Below are 21,899 nucleotides of genomic sequence, written 5' to 3'. Positions count from 1 at the left end.
CAGAAGAAAGCAATACAGTCAAAATTGCTGTATCCAAAGTATCACAGAAAAATATGAATTGGTGTCAAGTCATGGAAGAGCTCAAAAAGGATTTTAAAAATCAAGAGAAAAATTGAGAAGAGAAGTAAAAGTGATACAAGAAAATCATGGAAAAAAGAGACAACAGCTTGGTAAAAAGGAGGCACCAAAATAGTGAAGAAAATAATACCTTAAAAATAGAATAAGCCAAATGATAAAAGCACAAAAATTCAATGCAGAGAATGCCTTGAAAAATGACTTGATCAAAGGGGAAAAGAGGTACAAAAATTCACTGAAGAAAACTACTTAAAAAGTGAAGTTGGCCAAATGGAAAAGGAGGTACATAAGCTCAGCTCACTGAACAAAGTAATCCCTTAAAACTTAGAATTGGGCAAGTACAATCTAATAACTTTATGAGACATCAAGAAACAATAAAAAAAATCAAAAGAATAAAAAAATAGAAGAAAATGTGGAAAAAACAACTGACCTGGAAAATAGATCCAGGAAAAAATAATTTAAGAATTATTGGAAAAAGGGGCGGCTAGGTGGAGCAGTAGATAAAGCACCAGCCCTGGAGTCAGGAGTACCTGAGTTCAGATCAGGTGTGGCCTTGGACAAGCCACTTAACCCCATTTGCCTTGCAAAAAAAAAAACAACCCTAAAAAAAAAAGAATTATTGGAATATCTGAAAGCTATGATCAAAAAACAAAAACAAAAACAAAGAACCTAGGCTGATGTCCTTAAGAAATTATCAAGGAAACTTACCTGATATTCTAGAACTGGAGGGTAAGATAGAAATTGAAAGATCCACTTCAATCACCTCTTGAAAGAGATCACAAAATGAAAACTACCAGGAAAGTCAAATTCCAAGGCTTCCAGATAAAGGAAAAAATATTGCAAGCAGCGAAAAAGAAATAATTCAAATATTGTGGAATGATAGTGAGGATAACACAAGATTTAGCAGTTGTTCTTAAAGGATAGAAGGATTTGGAATATGATATTTTGGAGGACAAAAGATCCAAGAATCACTTACCCAGAAAAAAATGAGTATAAACCTTTAGGTGGAATAATGAACAAACAAATGAAATAGAGGACTTTCAAGCATTCCTGATGAAAAGATCAAAGCTGAATAGAAAATTTCTTTTTCAAATATAAGACTTAAGAGAAGCACAAAGATGTATACAGGAAAGAGAAATCATAAGAGATTCATTAAGGTTAAGCTGCTTACATTTCTTCAAGGGAGAATGATACTGGCAACTACTAAATACTTCCTCATTCTGAAAAGAGGTAAATATAGATGGGGGCATGGTGAGAGTTGAATACAAAGGGCTAATTACCAAAAAAAAAAAAATTAAGGAGTGATAAAGAAGACTGCACTGGGAGAAGAGGAAAGAAGAGGCAAAATGGAATAAATTATCAGACTTTTTTCAGGTTTGAAAATCTTTTATAGTGGAGTGGAAAGGGAAATGGGGGAACGGAGGAAGTACATAAACCTTACCCTCATTATAATTGACTCAAAGAAGGAATAATTCATATATTCAGTTCTGTGTAGAAGTTTATCTTAACATACAGAGAAAAGGAATAGGGAAAAGGGTGTTGATAGAAAAGAAGGCAAACTGGGTAAGTAATGTCAGAAGCAAAACATTTTTGAGAATGGATGGGGTGGGGGGAGAAAATGAAGAGGGGGAGAGAAGGAAGGGGAGAGGGAGAGGGAGAGGAAGAGAGAGAGTGAGTATACTGGAGGGAAATCTATAGTAATCATAACTGGGAAAAATTTTACAGCAAGTTTATCTGATAAAGATTGCATTTCTCAAATATATAGAGAACTGAATCAACTTCATAGAAATAAGACATTCCTCAAATATAGTCAAAGGATATGAAAAGGGAGTTTTTTAAAAAATTCATATAAAATGCTCTAAATCATTACTGATTAGAGTTGAAAACTAAAATAACTCTGAGGTACCATCTCACACTTATCAGACTGACAGAAAAGGAAAATTACTAATGTTGGAGGGAATGAGGGAAAAACTGAGACACTGAGGCACTGTTGGTGAAATTGTATCATTCTGTAGAGTAACTATGCCCAAAGGACTATAGAACCATGCATAACCCTTGAACAAGAAATACAACTACTAGTTCTATGTTCCAGAGATAAAAAACAAAATAGAAACGGATACATATGTGTAAACATATTCATAGCAGCTCTTTTAGTGGTAGCAAAGAGTTGAAAATTGAGGGGATATCCACCAATTGGTGAATGGCTGAACAAGCTGCATATGATTATGGTGGATATTATTGTACTATAAGAAAAGACTTACATGAACTGATGTGAAGTGAAATGCGTAGAACCATGATAACACTGTATAGAGTAATACAGCAATATCAAATGATGATCAACTGTGACTTAGCTATTTTCATTAATGTAATGATCCAAGAAAACTCTGAAGAACTTATGATGAAAAATACAATCCATATCCAGAGAAAGAACTGTTGGACTATAAGTGCAGATTGAAACATGAATTTCTTTATTTTTCTTGTTTTTTTTAATTTATGTTTTCTTTCACAATGTGACTAACATAGAAATATGTCTTGTAGGATTGCACATGTCTCACCTATAGCAAATTGCTTGCCTTCTTCAATGGGGGTGAGTTGGGGAGTAAGAGGCTGGAAAGGGGAGAAAATTTGGAACTCAAAAAAAATGTCAAAAACAAGTGTTAAAAATGGTTTTTCACATGTAATTGAGGGGAAATAAAATATAAAATTAAAAAAGGAAATTGCCCCATAAATAGTCATGAGCCTTTGTCTGTCAGTTTACTTAATATCCACTCTCATTCAATTACTTTTCAAGCAATTTTACATTCTCAATGAAGGAAAAAAAATCTAAGCTTAATATAAGCTTATATAATATCCTGTGAAACAAATCCACCAAATATTCCAAATATAATACCTTAAAATAACAGTATTGCATGGAAAGCTTTCTTAACAAAAACGGGGGAAAACCACAACAAAACTCATAAACAAATGTGAATAGTACCTTTTAAGACACTAAATTCCAAAAGACAGAAATAAGGCCTAGGTCTCTGGCATAGTGCCCTTGGGAGTAAATTGATGGCCTAGGCCCATTTCTCTGGAATTAGGCATTCTTCTCAGGCTTGAGGCAGCCCTAGACTTGCAGTGATTTTTTATCTGTCCAAAAAATACCTCCTAGTCAGGAAAGTCCTTAAGTCCTCCCAGAGGCTGGCAGTCCTCACAGCTCCTCCCATAGATCTCTTAGAGTGGAAACATATTAAAATACCCACTGAATGGATGAGAAACTGGACAGAAAGCCCTGACAAAGAAAAATTATCCAATTTTTCAAATCCTGTAAGGACAGTTTGTCAGTGTATGGAAATCAAACGTCCTCTCTCCTGGGTCTGTCTACGCCTGCATCCAGGATCATCTCTAGTCATCCTGATCCATATCTGGCCACTGGACCCCCATGGCTCTATAAGAGAAAGTGAGGCTGGGACCTTTGTAAAGTCCTCCTTCTCTTAAATAAAACTTACTTGCTTGTCATGGCATCACCTACCTCACTGATGTTATAGTCTTCCATGAGAATGAAGTCAGATAACAACTACAACTCCAAATGCCAAAGAGTTAGCTGTCACATGTACAAGAAACAGAGCATGGCTTCAGAATCAGGTTCAAGTCCTTTTTTATGATATAGACTGACTTTGTGATCCTAGGCAAATGGCCCAGGAAATTCTCTGAAACTATACATTGCAGACAAATTGCCAATTTTTATTGGTGGAGTTTTTGTAGATCAACAGAATCACAAGTCTGGAGAGAAGGAGTGGGGGGGGGGGGGAGGGAGAGACAGACAGGGAAAGAGACACAGAGACAAAGAGATAGAAAGACAGAGAAATAAATTTTCTTTATAGTGGCTGTTCAGTTAATCAGTCAAAACCAAATAAGGGTCCAGTTTCAGACACTTATTATCTGTGTGACTTTGGAAAAATTGTTTAATCTTTGCCTGTTTCAGTTTCTTCATCTGTAAAATGGAGATAAAAATAGCACCTACTTCACAGAGATGTTTTGAGGATCAAATGAGTTAATATTTGTAAAATGAACTTGTAATCTTAAAGCTTAGAATATTTAATGCTAGTTATTATATATTTACTATGGAGAAGATACCATGCTATGCACTGGAGATACAAAGAAGGGCAAAGTCACAGTCTCTGTCCTTAAGGAGTTTATTTTCTAATGATGAAGACAACATGCAAACAAATTATTATCAACATAAGATAGATCTACTCCTAAAATGACAAATCATTTGATCATAATTCTAGTGCATTTGTCAATAAGAAGACACTAACATGGTAACAGAACTAAGAATGCAAAGGCTTATAGCTTATCCATAGGTTAAAAAAATTAATGGCTTATTCATCTAGTAGAGTAAAAAATATTTTGGGGAAGCACAGAAATAAGACTATACTTATGTTTACAGTCCCAGAGATAATTCTTGTACACACTAAATATCCATCTCTTAAGATCAGTAAAATCCTTCCTGTGATAAAATGGGTAAAAGATCAAGCCAGTATAATAAGAGAATAAGTCATATCCCAGGGTGAGGTAGCTTTAGAGTGAGCATACATAGGTAAATCCCATCTGTTTGGATGAAACAAAGGAGAGGAAAAAAACACATCATTCATTTTACTAAGGAGACATAGTGCATGGCTAATAACTTCAAAAAGAGAAATATTCTTTGGAGTTTGCCTTTTTACTTAAACTCAAATGCACAGTGATCACAACTTCCCTGGTGTGATCATGATTATGTATGATTCTAAACTAATTTTTCTTACTTAGCCTAACATCATGGCATCACAAAAATTATAGTTAACAACTCCTTCTAAGAAATGAAACACAAACCACATTTTAATTGCCTTATGTACAAAGAACACTTTTTTTTCTGACAGGATAATTTTTCTCATAAAGAGTCAACACTGGCATGGTAAAGGCAACCCCATTTACCTAAAAGACTCCAAAAGGCACAAAATTCTGCACTCCAAAGCCATCTGGTTAATTATCTTGTCCACTTAGGACTTGGGGGGAAACGGCACAGTGAGGCATAATGAAAGAGAGAACAAACACTGAGAATTACCTTAAAAAAAAAACCCAACATCTTAATAAAATGTATTTGTCTGCTTCTGAAAACACTTACCCTAACAAACTCTTCTATTTCCTGTGATTTTTCTATGATCTGTGCAGATCAAATGAAAGGTTGTACTATGAGGCCTAGAACTAGATAAGTGATCCTCTAGTATTCTTAGAACTGAGAGGATTTTGCCATCACAAAAACCTACAGAGTAAACTTCAGCCTTATAATTCAGTTTGGTTTAAACATACATGTATACACATACAAGCAGAAGGAATCTTTTTTCATCAATTCTCTAACAAATGGCACTAACAAATATATCTCAAACTCCTTTGAAGAAACTATTATCTTTACTTGTACATAATACACAAGAACCAGAGAATCATATTCTCACGTTGCCCAAATGACTATTCACTTTTCTAGGCAGCTGGTGGAAGTCCAGCAACTTCTTTATAGATTTCTTCTAATAATATTTCCCAAAACCTATTTAAGTGATATACTGGGATCTGAATTGGGAGACATAAAAATTAGATAACTAGAAAAGAAGCATTGACATGTCATAGAAATCGACAGGGTGAAAGTTTTTGATTCTGTAGTACTAAGTCTAATAATAACCACATCCTCTAAAAATAAAAATTGGAATCATCTTTGAAGTTGAAACAAAAAGCAAAACCAAAATACTTCAATAACATCTGACACAAACTGCAGATTTAATTCACTTTCGTGATTTGGTACCCAAGATACAGGCCCCACAAAACAAGATCACAGAGACATTGGAGATATTTTTTTTAAGGCATCCTTCTGGGTGAAGTAGGAGCTACCTAAAGTTTGGGTATCTGTTCTTAAAAATGAACCACTAGCAATGAATAAACAGATACTTCTTTAACAGAAACCTTTAGACATTTATTTATCTGTGTGAAGAATATCAGGATTTCACTTTTGAAAAACAAAATAAGTCCTAAAAATGGAGACTTTAAACATGGAACCAATGTAAAGACTAACAGAATGCTTGTTGTGGGGGGTGGGGGGAGGGATGCAAGAATGGGGGAAAATGTAAAACTCAAAATAAATAAAATCTTTCTTAAAAAAAAGGTTTCATTTATAAAAAATGCAGACTACAATAAATGTCATCTCAAACCATTTCAAAATACCAACTTTAAAGGTAATCTATTAAATTATCAAAAAGTCATAATTACAATATAGTCATACCAATTTTGCTTATAATCATTTGAAAATTAGTCTAACATTCAAAGACAGTTAATGATTATTTTAATAAAAAAAATTCTTCAACTCAATCTGTTGGGACTAACTAAAATCTTGAATTTCAAACTGGAGATTTTTTTTAAAAAAATTCAAATATAAAAGTAATGATCAAAAATGGAATAAATGGATTCCAGGTTTTCCAAGAATACTTAGATTATTATTATCCTCCTGCTGTTGGCAAATAGCTTTCTTACTGATTACCACAGTTGCAGCAAATGTTTTTTTCCCTATCATGTTTTTAGTTCCATCTCAATGATTCAGAGAAAACATAATGTATGTATAAAAGATGATAGTAGACTTCTTGGTAAGCTACTTTTTCCCCTTCGTTTCAACTAATCATCTAAGATTTTTTATTTTTTAAAGAAAACAAAGAAGAGAAAAATCATACATATTGTTTTCAATCCTGAATGTAAACTGTTGGCTCTACAACAATTATATATCTACTATTCATAATAGTTTACCAAGAGATTTAAATCCTGATAATGAGATGACACTGGTTCTTTTTAGGTTACTGACTCCTTTCCTGCCTCTCCCCCCACCCCCAAAGAAGCTTAAATTTCCCCATCCCCACACTGCCCTTTCAAGAAATCTCTTGGTCTTTGAATCCTTTAGAGAAGAAGTTCTTAACTTGGCATACACTGACTCCAAAGGTCAATGGATAGATTTTAGAGGAAATTTATAAATTTAGAGGAAAAATTATATCTACCTATCCTAATCCTATATTTTTATTTTATTTATTTAAAAACATTATTACAAAAAAGGGTTCATAGACTACCAAAGGGGTTCATGACACTGAAAAAAAGTTGAGTAACACTGATACTGAAGAAATCAGTGTGGGTTTCAATAAAATCCCTAAGGGAAAAAAAAACTGACTCATCTGTTTGTTTGGTACATTCATAGACCCATAGATTTTTGCATGTTATTTTTCCACTGGGGTAAATAAGCCTGATGAAGGTTTTTTTTTTTAAATTTTGATTGATTTCACCCTAAACTATTCTTCCCCATCTTTCTAGTACTCAGTGATATCAGTTACCTTTATGATTACTATGCTAATAGGAGAATTAAAGACTTTCATTTGTAGATTTGGCCTGCAAGTATTTACTATCTAATTACTTGAGGGTGATGATACACAGAGGAAAGTCAGGAACTCTCCTGAGTCTCAAAATCAGGTAATAAATTTGTGAAGCCTGGAGTGATTGATTAGTCCACTTTTTATCACAGAATGATCGTTTTAGGAAAATGAGAATTTGGTTTTTTTAGTCAAAGGATTTTTAAATATCTTAATATAAATTCCTCTACCTAATGTTCAAAAGTATTTTCAGCATTGATTCACCATTTTCCTTACAAGGCAAGGACAAAGGAGAGACTAAATAGCAAGGATCAGCTGTTTTCCATCTCCTCCTTTTTTTATTAAAAAAAAATCTTATTTCCCTTCTGGAGTTTTTCACTCTACTGGCTTCTCACCTATGCCTTCTTTACTCCCATATCTACTAACACAAGAATCAAGAAATTCTTCTGTACCCTGCAAGGAACATCCCCTGCTGATAACTCACTATATTAGAGGAATGGTGATGTTGCAATATCCAGAAAAACCACACCAAACATTTTTCTAATGTCTGAAAATATCTCAAATGCTTAAAAAACAAAAAAACAAACCAAAACACCCACCTCCAAATCTAGTAGAGAACAAAAAATGAATTGCAAAGAATTAACCATATGATACTAAAACACCTCAAAGGCAGTTTTCTTGTTACTACTGATACGTTCCATTTCAAGCACTCTTTTGAAAAAAAAAAAAAAACATTCCTATCAGCCCTTTATCTGCCAGACTGGTAGGACCTAGGCGAGAGATTCTATGACTTATTATGACATTCCTCCTAGATCAGGATCCAAATTTCACTCTTTTTAGCACCTAATAATGACTGTTAAATTTCTACCTGAAAATTTCATATTCTATAATTAAATCTTTTAAGTTGTTCAGAGGAGATTCAGGATTAAAAAACAAGTCTGCTGTTTTTGCCTTCCTCTCCCCTTCCACTTCCCCCCTCCCAACTCCCCAGGCAAAATATTTTAAATCAGAGAAATGCTAAAATTAATTAATTTAAAATACTGGAAATGATGCTCTTTTCTAATCATCTTTGGTTTAATATGATGGATTATTTGGGAACAAAGGTCCAACAATAAAAAGCATTTCTATTTCACCATTCACACTGGAAAGTAAAGAAAGAATGGCAATGAGTATTTAGTACAAGCAAATAAAATTCTTGAAGTTCATGAGCAATCCTTTACAATTTCCTTTTTTTAAAAGAGAATTTTTTTTCCTCTAAGGAAAATATAATAGGTCAGACTTCTGTTATTCTTTTTTCAGTCTATACTTTTATTTGGAAGTTGATAGCACCACCAAATAAAAGGAAATTAAAACTACAAAATGAGGTCACTCCTATTCTCATAATTCTCATATTTTAGATGATAGATTTGGAAATGTAAGGGACTATAGAAGCTATCAAGTCCAATTTTCATTTTACAGATCAGGAAACTGAGGCCCAACTGACTTGACCAAATAGTAAGTGGCAGGGCTAGAATTCAAACTCACATCTTGGGACTTTAAATTCATCCCTGATTCCAAGACATCTCTCTTTTTAAGGTTAGTGCTGAGTAAAACTTCAAATTCCCCTACTCCATCCTTCTCAAAGACCAACAGATTTATGGGGGTGGGGGAACTACTGAATTCTACAAATAACATGTTAACCACTGCCCAAGTGATTTTCCTAACACACTAGTCTGGCCATGTCACAATACTGCTCATTATTGGAATTTATACTCCATTGGTTCCCCTATTACCTGTAGGGCAAATACAACTTCTTTTGGCATTTTAAACCTTTCATTACTTGCTTCCCCATCTACTCTTGCAGCTTTATTAGATTTCATTTCCCTTCAACACTTCTAGTCTGGCCTTCCTCACTCTTATTCACACAATTCACTTCATCTCTCATCTCTCCATGCTTCTAAAGAACTCGTCCCTCGTGCTGGAATTGTTCTTCCTCCTCACCTCATCTCTTAGAATTCCTAGATTCCTTCAAAGATCAGATCAAAAGGCATCTCAAGAGGCTTTTCCTTATGTCCGCAGATGTAATTTATTTTTAATGCATTCACTCTATATAATATATAAATGCAGAAAGAGAATGCATGAAAATAAACATTCACATATGTACATACACTCATGTACAAACACACACGCATGTGCAACATACACATGTACAAACACATAATACACATACATGTGTTTGTGTCTCCTCCACAGACAGTAACCTCTTTGAGGGCAGAGACTGTTTCTTCTGAGACTTTATTTCTACAGCATCTAGACCCAGGGACAGACACATAGTAGTCGATCAATACTTGCTGAATGAGAAATCTTGCCCAGTATCATTTTTGGAAGAGTGGAATGGACATTTGGTAAGTAATGAAATTTTTAAAGATCTCACAAACACTTTTGCCTAACATAAAATTAAAAAAAACTCTTCAACTATCTCCTATGTGGTTCTACCCCTAACATGTTTTACTTGTTGAAAAAGAAAAAGACAGGCAACCAAACCTATCTCCTCTGCTCTGTCTCCTGCTTACATTGCATAATGTCTAACACATTCTCCCTAGAGTTATGAGCCACACAAACCTTTAATTTAAGAGATTTGGTCAGCTACAAATATCAGTATGTAAATATATGGAGATATATAAATTTAGAGACTTAAAATCTCCCTCTCTGACAACATTCTAAATAGTCCAAAACCTAGAAGTTGGGTATCTAATCCTAAAGGGCCTTGTGTTCTCTCCTGGCCCTTTTTCTTCTCAGATTTATCTCATGGAGAACTTCTAAGGATTGTATAAGTTTTGGGGACAACAGCTCAAACCAGGAACATTGAGAAATCAACTTAGTCTACAACTGACTACTGGATCAGAGGAAAGGTCTTGTGACTGCACTCCATGGAGTCACAAGTTAAAAAAAAAGGTAGATAAATGTGTGTGTGTGTGTGTGTGTGTGTGTGTGTATAAACATGTAGGCCATGGGTTTAGAATACATGTACATATATAAGAACTAAAAAGCTTTCTCTTAATTCTTTCAATGAAGTTCAAAGGCTGTCTTTCCCCCAGTCAAAATGTCATTTCCTACAAGAAGCCTAGATGTTAGTACCTTTTCTCCCCTCCTAAAATTAGCTCGTATTTATTTTTATGTATTTTGCACATATTTATGTCTCCCTCATATTGAGGCACTAAGCATTGGAAGTACAAAACAAAGACACAACCCTTAATCATGTCTTGTCTCCTCCATTAGACTGTGAACTCTCTCACAAAAGGATTGTTTTTGACTTTTCTCTTCTCCCCAGTTTTTAGTCCAGAGTAGAATACAAGTGGGAAATGCATGGGAGATGTGATAAGAGAAGTGATGAGACACTTTAGACCAGTGGTTCTTAAATTTCTATTGTTTTACAGACTTCTGATAAAGTCTACCCACCCTTTCTCAAAATGACCTTTTTAAAAGTTCAAAGTAAAATATAAAGAAAACTAATTACATTAAAAGTTATAAAAATATGTATTAAAAAGAACCTAACCAACTCATGGACCCCTGGGTAGACCACAGAACCCAAGTTAAGAACAGCTGCTTTAGATAATATACTGGTACCTGCCACAGCCATCTGTAATCCTGGCTTCCTGAGGAGCCTGAGGCCAGCTGATCTCTCACCTCCAGAGTTTGAGCTGAAGGCAGCTTTACTAATTGGATGGCTGAACTCAGTTTGGCATTAATATGGTGAGGGTTGGGCACCAGTTAGGCTAAGGAAAATTGAACCAACCCATGTTGGTCAAAGCTCCCTGTTGATCAGTAATGGGATTAGGCCCATGGGTAGACTTTGCAGTTGAGATGGGGAGATCCAGTATGTGTATGTACACACAGATAGAGGTATACAGAGAGAGAAAAGGGAGGGGAGGTTCATTTTAATGGAAACAAAGTCACTGTAACTAAGACACTAGTTAAAAGAAGATTTTTAAAGGATTACCCCCAACTCAGTAACACCAACAAACTGTTGAATCTTGGTTTTACCTGAGGATAAGCTAAGTATACTTTTCTTTGTCAAAACAAACATTCTGGTGTTTTCTCATGTATCCCTTCTGATGCCATACATATTTTTTCTTCTTAGTTTCAAATCTTGTTCAAAAACAGAAATTTCTGTATATTCTGCATATACATGTGCACACATAACATACACAGAGAGTGGTTTTTAAACTAGAGCCCAGACACCCCCAGGGGTCCATTTATAACTATTTCGATATAATTATGCATTTAAAAAAAAGATAATTCTGACCAAAAACGTGATTCAAAATCAAGAATTGGTCTAATTTCTTATTTGAAAAAAATACAGTAGTTACAAATCAAGGAAAGTTATGTTTAAGGAATAAGTCTCCCAAGATTAGTTAAAAGGGGCCTATCAAAGATGGCAGAGCAGTTCCATAATGGTGCTACTAAGGCCACATATTATAATCCATATGGGCCAGTTTCCAGAACCTCAGAACCTGCTACTAAATGGCCAACTCTAACTGAGCCTCCTCTTAGCACAAAGAGAATTGTTGCAGAATATAGATAAATCACTATAAATCCAGATTCACTATTAGAAATATGACTCAAAGTCCATATGAATTAGTAGTTTCTAACTGAAGGACAGACATAGTGTCTTCCTTTTTTTTTCCAAATTAACTTATAAACATCTGTGACAGTTATGATTCTTCTTTTACAAAGATAGTTCTATCACTCCAAGAATTGAGCAATAAATCACTTAGGAAGTAACTCCTCCCTTACCTAGGTATTATACCTGGATGGTTTTTGCAAACACCATACATAACTATAAATGATACAGTCCACCTTAACACTTCAAAATATATAATTCGAGGAATATTAGAGATACACTAATAATGTCATAAAGTTGTTCCAGGGAAAAGGAGATGGAATTTTAAAATTAATACCATTTCTTCATATCTTTCCAACACATTAATGTAGAAAATAGCTAAAAGTATTTTTTAAAAGTTCTTGTCCTTGAGAAATCTCTACATTTTGGAGTAGTAAACTTTCTACCAAGATGACTTGTCTTAAATGATGTAATCATGGTGAAACAGTACTGATCCTGAGATTCCAAGGAGAACCCTATTTGGACTTCTACTTTCTGAGTATCAATCGGGCAAAAGGCCTTTTGTTTTAGCCTTGAAGAAGCCAGCTGAACTGATGAAAGACAGAAGAGAAATCTGCACCCATTTATTTTTCCTACCTTTTATGTCTGGGAACAAAACATTACATTTTCAATAGTCTACGTATCTTCTATTAAATTAAACAATTAAAAATATGTTCCCTGGACCAGGCTGGGGGTGGAGTAGAATAAATAAACCACATTATCAATAAGTACTTCCCCTAACATCATACTTTGATGCCTCAATGAGAATGCGTTTCGCTAGGTTGTCAAAGAACAAGCCTAAGTTCTCAGGCTGAGAACTGGCTGGCCCCTTAGTTCTCTCTCTCTTTATTAGCAGAGCACATGCTTTCAGAGGAGCTACAAAACTGGAAAGCCTCAGAATGTGGCTCAGGCTGAGACTGACTGTATGATTATGGGAAGGCCAAGCTTCATCCCTGGGCCCTGACTCGCAGGTAGTAATTAAAAAAAAAAAAAAAAGCAGAGGAATTCATGGAACTTTTTTTTTTAAGAGTGGCAAGGCATGAAAATGCTGAATTTCTTTTAGTAATGAAAAAGCTCATAAAATCTAAAGCCAGAATGGATCATATCAATAAGGATTCAAGTAAAGTCAAGTAAAGATGTGGTTGGATAGTGATACATAGGCCGGGAGTTCAAATGCCACCTCAGATATTTACTATCTGTGTGACCCTGAACAAGTCACTTAACCCTATAGGTCTCAGTTTCCTCATCCGAAAAATAAGCTAAAGAAGGAAATGGCAAATCACTTCAGTATCCAAAAACATGTCCCAAGATTTTTTTCAAAGTTGTCCATACATTTGTATGTCTATGTGAGATTGAGAAGAATTTAAAGAAAATTATTTTGAGAGTAATTCTATCCATCAAACAATTAAAATGTAAACTTCTTTAAAATAAAAATCATGTAACAGTGAAATAGGTTAAAATTCTCAATAATATGATACAAATCAATTAAATTAAAAAGACCTTACTGTATATGAAAAATGTTACCTTCAAAAAAATTGATTCTGATACTGTTTTCCTCTCTTCACCAGAGAAACAACAAAAAGAAAAAATGAAGGATTAAATGAATGACATTTACACAGCCCAGGTGGTGTTGTAGTTTGGGTATGAATTTGAACAGCAGCTTTCACTCTGGCTTCCTGAATATGATTATCAATGCTGCTTTTGCTCTCTCTATATAGCTAAAGAGAAACAAATTGTATCTCTTCTGAGGTGTAAGTGTCTTTGTGTGGCCATAAGGGACAAATGGAAGTTTGACACCATCGATGAATAGACAGCCACATAAAGGCAACTTTCACCAGTGAGGTCAGCAAGGCTGAAACCAATTTCACTCACTGGTTTTGAGAAAAATTTTGCAGTGTGCTTCTAATAAACTCTCCTAGGTTCCTGCTTCAAAGCATCTAATGAAGTTTCTGTATCTTCTTTTTAATCTGTCAAGATAAATTCAAAGTTTTACTGAGTTAACACATTAAGACCTAATTAGCTCTCTTTAAACAGCTTCTTCTTAAGGTCAACTTTCTGAGACCCACTCTCTTCCCCCTCCCTTGGATGTCCCATAAACATCTTGTAAAAATTTATCTGCATAAACCTGGAAAGGGTAAAAATATCAACAACAAACAAAACCAGAGTCTTTAACGAGTGTTTGAGTGTGTGTGGACCTAATAGAGGGCAATTGTATTTGGGATTAAAGAAATGTCTTCCGTTCACAGACCCCTCAGTAGCTATCTATCACTTTTTAGCCATCAATGGCATTTTCAGGTTCATCTATCAATAAATACAAATCATTGAGGATGCTCTGAACGGAGTGGGAGAAAGAACTGAGGTTACCAGTCCTAACACCTCCAGGCAACAGATTCGGCACACAAGGGATTGCTTTGTTATGCAAATACGAAATGGTAGGGATGCCACAGGGTGACTGACTGCTACCCAAGACCCAAAAGCTCACACAAATGGTCACCTGCCTCTAACACCTTTGATGGGAACTGAGCTGAGGCTAGTGAGGGCTCTAGGAAGAGTTAGAAACTCAAGGAATCTAAGAATACAGAGAAGGAGCAGGAAGGCTGAAGGGAGTGGGAGGAAGGCTGAGAGGTTGTCTTCCGGCTAAATGTTTTTGATCTCTTACACATTACAAAAAAAAAAAAGAACCAAAAACCCAAAAATCCAGCTGTTAAGCATTAAAAAGCAAAGACTGCAGTTCAGTTGGACTCTAAAAAACATACTTGTAACTAAACACACATAGCCTTGTGGCTAGACCTGAACAGCTTCTGGAATTATGCAAACTCAAGAGTACCACGAGAAAACATTGCCTAAGAGAAATCTGTTAAAAAAAAAAAAAAAGAAGTGTAATAGAAAAAAATGGTGGATAAAAGTAACCATGTCAGCAAGAAATGCTTTCTACCCACAGTCTTCACATCAAAACACACACACACACACACACACACGTGCCCGCACAAGCACGCTTTATATTGATTCCACCATAAGTGTTTCCCAAGCAAAGAACTACTCAACAGATTGACTTCAGAGTTTCAATCAATTCCCTGAAAATACAGGGCTTCATTTGATCACCAGTATCTCCCCTGAAATAATTGCCAGAACAACAACTCACATTTATACAAATGATTTGAGGTTTACCCAAGTGCTTTTCTACCAGCCACCCCATAATCAAAATCCCCAAGTAGTTTCTCCTGGACTAAGTTGAGCAATGGAAAGGAAGAACACTGGTTTCAAAGGAGCAGGAAAGATTTGGGTTTTCTTGGGTCTTGTTTATCAATGCCAGAAAATTTGGGTTGGGTCAACTTCATAAAAAAACTTTAAAAGGAAGATCAGTCGGGCCAGTCTCATCATAAATAAAGAGGCATGAGATTTTTTTAATGGCCATATGTGTATATCAGTATGCTGGATGCCATAATTCAGGATGTTCAAAAAATTTGTTATTCTAAATATTTTTCAACAGAAGCTCTCTTATTTGGTAAGCCAGATGCTAAAATGCTGCTTGCATGATCCTTATTAAGGCTACGAGGACTCTAGAACTAAAATAAAAAATAAGGACTAGCTTCACTTCATTTAGTCAAAACATTAAAGTGAATATCTCATATTTAACGTTTATTTAGTCCACCAAATATGTTCTCTTGCATATCTGCAAAATTTTAATAGTCAGGAACATTTTATGATTAAGAATCAGAATGTCTAATTCTATTCATCTTTTTTTAGGAAGGAGAGCAGTGTCTGTATTTTTAAATACATTCTATGATGAAACCAAAAGGTCTAAAAAATAAAATCAATTACTTGAAAAACAAAATACTTTTCAAATTCTGCTAGACTGTCATTAGGTAAAACTTCAAACATGTTTTTTATGTTTTATAGAAAAAAATAATCATTTCTAGTTCACAATACATAACTCTAGGTCTAGGTAGCTAATGTTCTATCATTTCAAAGGTAAAAATAAAAGATATTCAAGATCCTCACAAATAATCATTACCATGAATTGACTGCTATTGATATTTTTTAATCAACCTTGGGTAATTTTGAGGATTTTCTTTGGGTGAGGTTAAAGGGCTTAATTAATTAGGTGGATCCTGGAAGGTTCTTATACTAACAGAATAACTTTTTTCTTAGTCATCAATCACCAATTTTATTAAAATACCTTATTTGTCCCTGGATTTAATACCCCATGAAATCTATAATAAAACCAAGATGACTGGTTTGAGATGCTGCAGATATCAGCTAGTTTTATTTTTTATTTTTTCTAAGACCACAGTTTAACAAAAACATTAATTATGTCAATCAACACAAATATATAACCACTACAGGACAAACAACTCAGAGAAGCTCTACTCACAGGTCAGACATGTCATCTCTCTGTAAAAAAGGCCAACCTATTTTTGTTTTTGAAACAAATATTCAAATGTTATATATATCAGACTTTTCAATTAGACTGTCTTCTACCTAGTGAAGTCTTTTATTTACTTTTCCCAGGAACACAGAACATACAACAATTAATGCAGTATGAAATTCTAATGAATTATGCCAACACAGCTTGAACTTTTTCAAAGTTGCATTCAATCTATTACCTTAAAGAGAAACAGTCCCCTATGCAATATCTTCATATACTAGTTGCAAAAATTCAAAGTGGAGCTGAAAAGTGACACTGGCATTGATAAATAAACAGAAAGCCATTGCTTTTTTAAGCTGAAAGGTACCCTATATCTGTCTGTAGGCTCTAATTCTTTCTACTTCATATTGCTCCTTTTTGATAACCTTTGAACACTAAAAACTATACAGTACTTGTATAACTGGAAGATTTTATTACAAATTTCCTTTCTCTATGAAGAGCACAATGTTTGTAGTTATTAAAACCGAGCAAAACAAAATTGGTATTTACATCCAAAAGCTCCAATTCACATTCCAAGGTCAAGCTCACCAAAATCAGCGTTACAGCAAATCCGGCAATCATAAAAGCATTTATTCACTGAGAGTTGGTGTATAACATCTAAAGATTCAAGTATTTTTTTAGCCAAATACTTAAAGACAATCACTGGAGTTTGGGTGAGGGGAAGCTTTAAATAGAAATTTATTACTCACTGTTCTAGGGATAGGTGGAGAGAGAGATCCATTTGACATGTAAGGGTCATTATTCATATTTGGCATCATTATATACCCAGAATAACTGGAGTAAGATGGGCCCTTGTTGTATAATCCTCCGTCTGGATGCTTTGCTGCTAAAAAAAAAAAAAAAAAAACAAAAAAAAAAACAAGCAAACAACAAATGATCCACTGATTTTTTTTTTAATTTCTAGGTCAATTTACTTCTGCATTTCAAAGCTCAATAGTCATAAGGCAAATATTCACCCTACAGAAAAGACTTGTTTATAGAATACTTTAATTAAGATTTTATACTCTATATTTATACTTTAAACTGGCAGCACCTGTGGTCTTGGGCTCTAAAAAAGCTAAGCTATAAAACAGATGTTTCTAAAACACATGGTTTAATTTACTTAAAACTATACACTGATGTTTTAAAAAAAATGAATTCTGTCCATCCAACTCAGTTTGACGAGGTGGACTAAGACAACATAGGGACCCTGAGGAGAACAAATATGGTACCAAGGTTTCATAAACCTAGATCAACTCTCCTGACATATCTCAGTCTTTCATTTAGTTCACCAATAAAAGGAACAGTTAAAAAAAAACAACCCTATCTTAGTTATCAGAAAAGAAATGTCAAACTGACAGGAAGAGAGTTTTATCTGACAAATATGGGCAAGAATCTAAATTTATAAAAGGTTTACTCTGGGGTTTGATTTAAAACAACACCAACATCCTGTCAATAGCAGCAAGTGTCTGGAATTGTTCTGTGCATATAGATTTTTGTCTCTCGACCACTGACTTTGTGGCCAAGAAGAGAGCATGGCATCATAAAGTCAGCTTCACTTCCTCTGCTGGCTGATGTGTTGCATGGATGAACAATTCATCCTGGTCATGCCAATTTTAAGTAATTAAGGAGAACAGATACAGTCTGGCATACTGGAGAACCCTAACAACTGTTGGGACCTATTAGCTCGTATGAAGCTCTCCCTTTAATCTTCCCCTCACAGCCTACCCTCACCCCCAAACAAAACAAAACAAATGGTAAATGCCAGAAATGGATCATAGGGGATTAAAGGATCACAGGATTTAGAGCTGGAAGGTACCACTGAAAGATCACATAGTACAACCCCCTCATTTTAGAGAGGAGTAATCAGAGGTGACAGGCCCAGGAGTTAAATGATTTGGCCAAGGTCACCCAGATGGGTTATCAGTGCTTTGTAATTATGACTGACTTTTAAAATGCAAAACTTAAAGCTACATCTTCCAAAATTAAGCGATCAATTAACTTATCATCCAGTATCTATTATGAGTCTATTATGTGCTAGGAACTAGGGACACAAAGACCATGCCTACCTTTTCTTACCCCAACCAAGACGTTAATATATACAGCTATATCTTCAAAAAGCTAGGGCATAGGCTATCTATTATAATTCATATCTTACTTTTTGAAACACAATTCTTATTTTAGAAGAAAAATTAAACTTCATATAATGCATAAAATATCAGTAGCTTAAATCATTCAAAATGTAAGGTAATGGTTTCAGGGGAAGGGGAAAAAGAGAAGAAAAAATTGTTACTCCAAATGTTTATATCCTATACATAGATATACGTATGTATCTATGTATACATATAGATAGATAGATGGAGAGAGTTACATGTCCACCAAAATATAGAGATTTTAAAAAACAAATAATTCAGTCACATTTTCTCATTTGTATTATAATTTATAAGCCTTACATATACAATCTCACAAAGTGATGTCAAATTAGGTCACTTGTGTGTATATAAGAGAAGGACGATGTCAGATTAGAGTATTCAGCAGCACTCTTACCTTCATCCGGGTGGTCTCTGGCTTTGTCATGGTATGAGTCCTGAGAAGTTTGTGCTTGTCTGACCACCTAATCACGAGCCACCCATGTCAGCAAAAGAAAGAGAATCTTGAGTTATGGTCTATAGCAACAATAAATAGCAATTAAACCGCCTAACAAACTTAACATTATTTTATAGTGGTAATTTAGAATATAGACAAGAGATCACTCTCTATAGTTATATTAAAATCTCTATAACCATGTAATATATATGTATATATGTAATATATATATAAAATTACATATAACCTGTATCTAGTCAAAGATATACAGATATCTCTATAGTTATATTACCTATAGATTAAATAGCTATGTAATTATATATATATATATTTTATCAATGGTAGTATTTTTAAGAGGATCAGAATTTTAAAATTATTTTAAAACAGATTTTAAGAATGTGATAAAATATAGATTAAGTATTGTCAAAGCCTATTAATCATAAAGTAAGAAGAATAAGAAGAGGGGAGAGGAAGGGGAAGCTAATACTCGCCTACCTATAAAAAAATCAAAGAATAACAGTACAACTTAAGTACTGATTCAGGCCAAGAACTTGGGTCCGAATCTCCTTTCTGACGGTTATTACTTGTGTCATCTTGAGCACATCATCTAACTCCTCTGAGACTCACTTTTTAATAAGGTGGCTTCTCAGATCCCTTTTAAGTTTTCACCCTATGATGTATTTTTTGACCATGCATTTGTTCAATATTTTGATAGTCTTTACCAGCTTCAAATACATATACACAGATAAACATACATATATCTAAGTATATGTCTATGTGTGTGTATACGTCTTAGATTCTACATACAGCTGACCTTAGTGATGCTGAGGAAGCCATCTCAAGGCCACGTGGAGCCTTATTTCCATTAGAAAGTTTTGAGCCCCTTTGAGTCCATTGCTCTGACATGCCCTCCACATGCCCACATCTGCCCACATCTGCCCACGTCTGCCCACGATCTGGTTGGAACGGTTTTTGGCGGGGAAGGGCTGAATCTCAAATTCTGTGTTCTTCTTGAAAACGAGATTTCGAGGCCCGCGCTGGCCGAGCCCCCGGCCCGGGCCGAGGAATCCCCGAAGTTGCCCGGGAGTCGGGAAGGAGCTGCCGCCCCGTTGCGCCGCGCCGCGCCGCGCCGGGCCCGACCCCTCCTCCTGCGGAGCCCGCGCCTCCCCTCGCCGCTGCCCCGGGCCGGGCCGGACCGGGCCCGACCCCTCCTCCTGCGGAGCCCGCGCCTCCCCTCGCCGCTGCCCCGGGCCGGGCTCGCGGGGCCCGGCCCGGGCTCCCCGTTCTTTGCCCCCCGGAGGCGGAGGCTCGGGGCCTGCTTGGCTCTGTGTCCGCGCCCTGCGAGCCCGGGAGGGCTCCCGCCTGCGCTCCCGGACCTCCGTCCGGGCCCAGACGGCTCCGGACACTCCGGCCGGCCCGGGGGCTGCGGGGGTCAGGGGTCGGGGCTGCTCCTCTCGGCCGCCCACGTGTCTCTATTGACGCTCCTCGGGGGGGGCCGGGGGCGCCCCGCGCGGCCGCGTTTCGGGGGCTTGGCCGGCGGGGCCGCGCCTCCAAGGGAGACCTTCCGCCGGCCCCTCGGCCGCTTCTCTGGCTACCCAGCGGGAAGGGAGGCGGCCGAGGCCGGCGCGCACCGGGGACACCGAGGCGCGGGGCCCCGCGGACGCAGGTGCCGGCACGGTCCACGCGCCCACGCGCGCAAGCACATCGCGGCCGCCCCGCGCTGCCCCGGCTTCAGAAGTCGGGCCGGCACGCACGCACACCTGTGCGCACACACCTGTGCACCCGCCGCGGAGCCCCCCCCCCCCCGCCGCCGCTCACCTCGTGCCCGGGGCCGGCCGGGATGATCTCGGACTCGTGCACGAGGGAGGACTTGATGTCGGCCAGGTCGCCCTCCTCCTCGGGGTGGCTGATCTCCGCGAAGATCTTCTCCTTCTGCGGGTCGCCCTCGTCCTTGAAGGGGATCATCTCGTCCGTGGCGCACAGCTCCGGGTCGCCCCCCGCCGCCGCCGCCGCCGCCCGCCCCCGAGAGCTGCGGCATGCCGGCGGCGCTCGCGGCCGCGGCCGCTGGAGCGGGACGGAGGCCGGCCCCGCGGGGGCCCCGAGGGCCGCGCCGGGCTGCGGGGCCGGGGGCTGGGGGGCGCGGGCGGGGGCCCCGAGGGCCGCGCCGGGCTGCGGGGCCGGGGGCTGGGGGCGCGGGCGGGGGCCCCGAGGGCCGCGCCGGGCTGCGGGGCCGGGGGCTGGGGGGCGCGGGCGGCGGCGCGGCTCTCCGAGGCGGGACGGCGGGGCCCGGCGGCCGCGGGCGCTCAGGGCGCGAGGGGCTCCGCGGGCGCGGCCACAGCGGCGGGCGGCTCCGGCCGCGGCGGCCGCGGCTTATTGTCCGAGGCGCCCCGGCATCTCCGAGCCCGCCGGGGCCCGGGGCGAGCGGGCAGCCGAGGTCCGCGGCAGTCGCGGGGCGCCGAGGCGGCCGGCCGGACGGCCCAGCGCGGCCTCAGACGGGAGCCCGACCCTCCTTTGTCTCCTGGCCGCGTCGGGCTCCGGCCCTCATGCTCTCCCGGCTCCGCCGCCTCCGTCAGCGCCAGCCGAGGCCCCGGGGCTCCTGGAGCCGGGGGCGGGGCGGGGCGGGGCGGGGGCGGGGCCGCGCGGGGCGGGGGGCGGCGGGGCCGGGCTGCGCCGCGCCGCGCTCCGCAGGTGAGCCCCGCGCCTCCCGCGCCTCCCGCCCCCCGCGCCTCCGCGGCGGCCGCTCCGGAGCCGTCCGGCCGCCGCCCCCCCCCCCCGCCGG

At 38.5% G+C, this 21,899-nt stretch overlaps 1 protein-coding gene across 1 annotated transcript in view; it reads right to left on the bottom strand.

Moving 5' to 3' along the window:
• Positions 1-21,158, bottom strand: part of LEF1 (lymphoid enhancer binding factor 1) — a 163,327-nt gene extending 142,169 nt beyond the window's left edge. The window contains 4 exon segments of the mRNA XM_074228738.1: positions 17,245-17,381; positions 19,082-19,148; positions 20,939-21,118; positions 21,120-21,158. Of these exon segments, the coding sequence (XP_074084839.1) occupies positions 17,245-17,381; positions 19,082-19,148; positions 20,939-21,118; positions 21,120-21,158 (423 nt within the window).
• Positions 21,159-21,899: the final 741 nt, after the last annotated feature.

The sequence above is a fragment of the Macrotis lagotis genome, chromosome 3, assembly GCF_037893015.1.
Source record: "Macrotis lagotis isolate mMagLag1 chromosome 3, bilby.v1.9.chrom.fasta, whole genome shotgun sequence".
In the NCBI taxonomy this organism is placed as follows: domain Eukaryota; kingdom Metazoa; phylum Chordata; class Mammalia; order Peramelemorphia; family Peramelidae; genus Macrotis; species Macrotis lagotis.
This window is presented reverse-complemented; position numbering and strand designations above follow the sequence as displayed.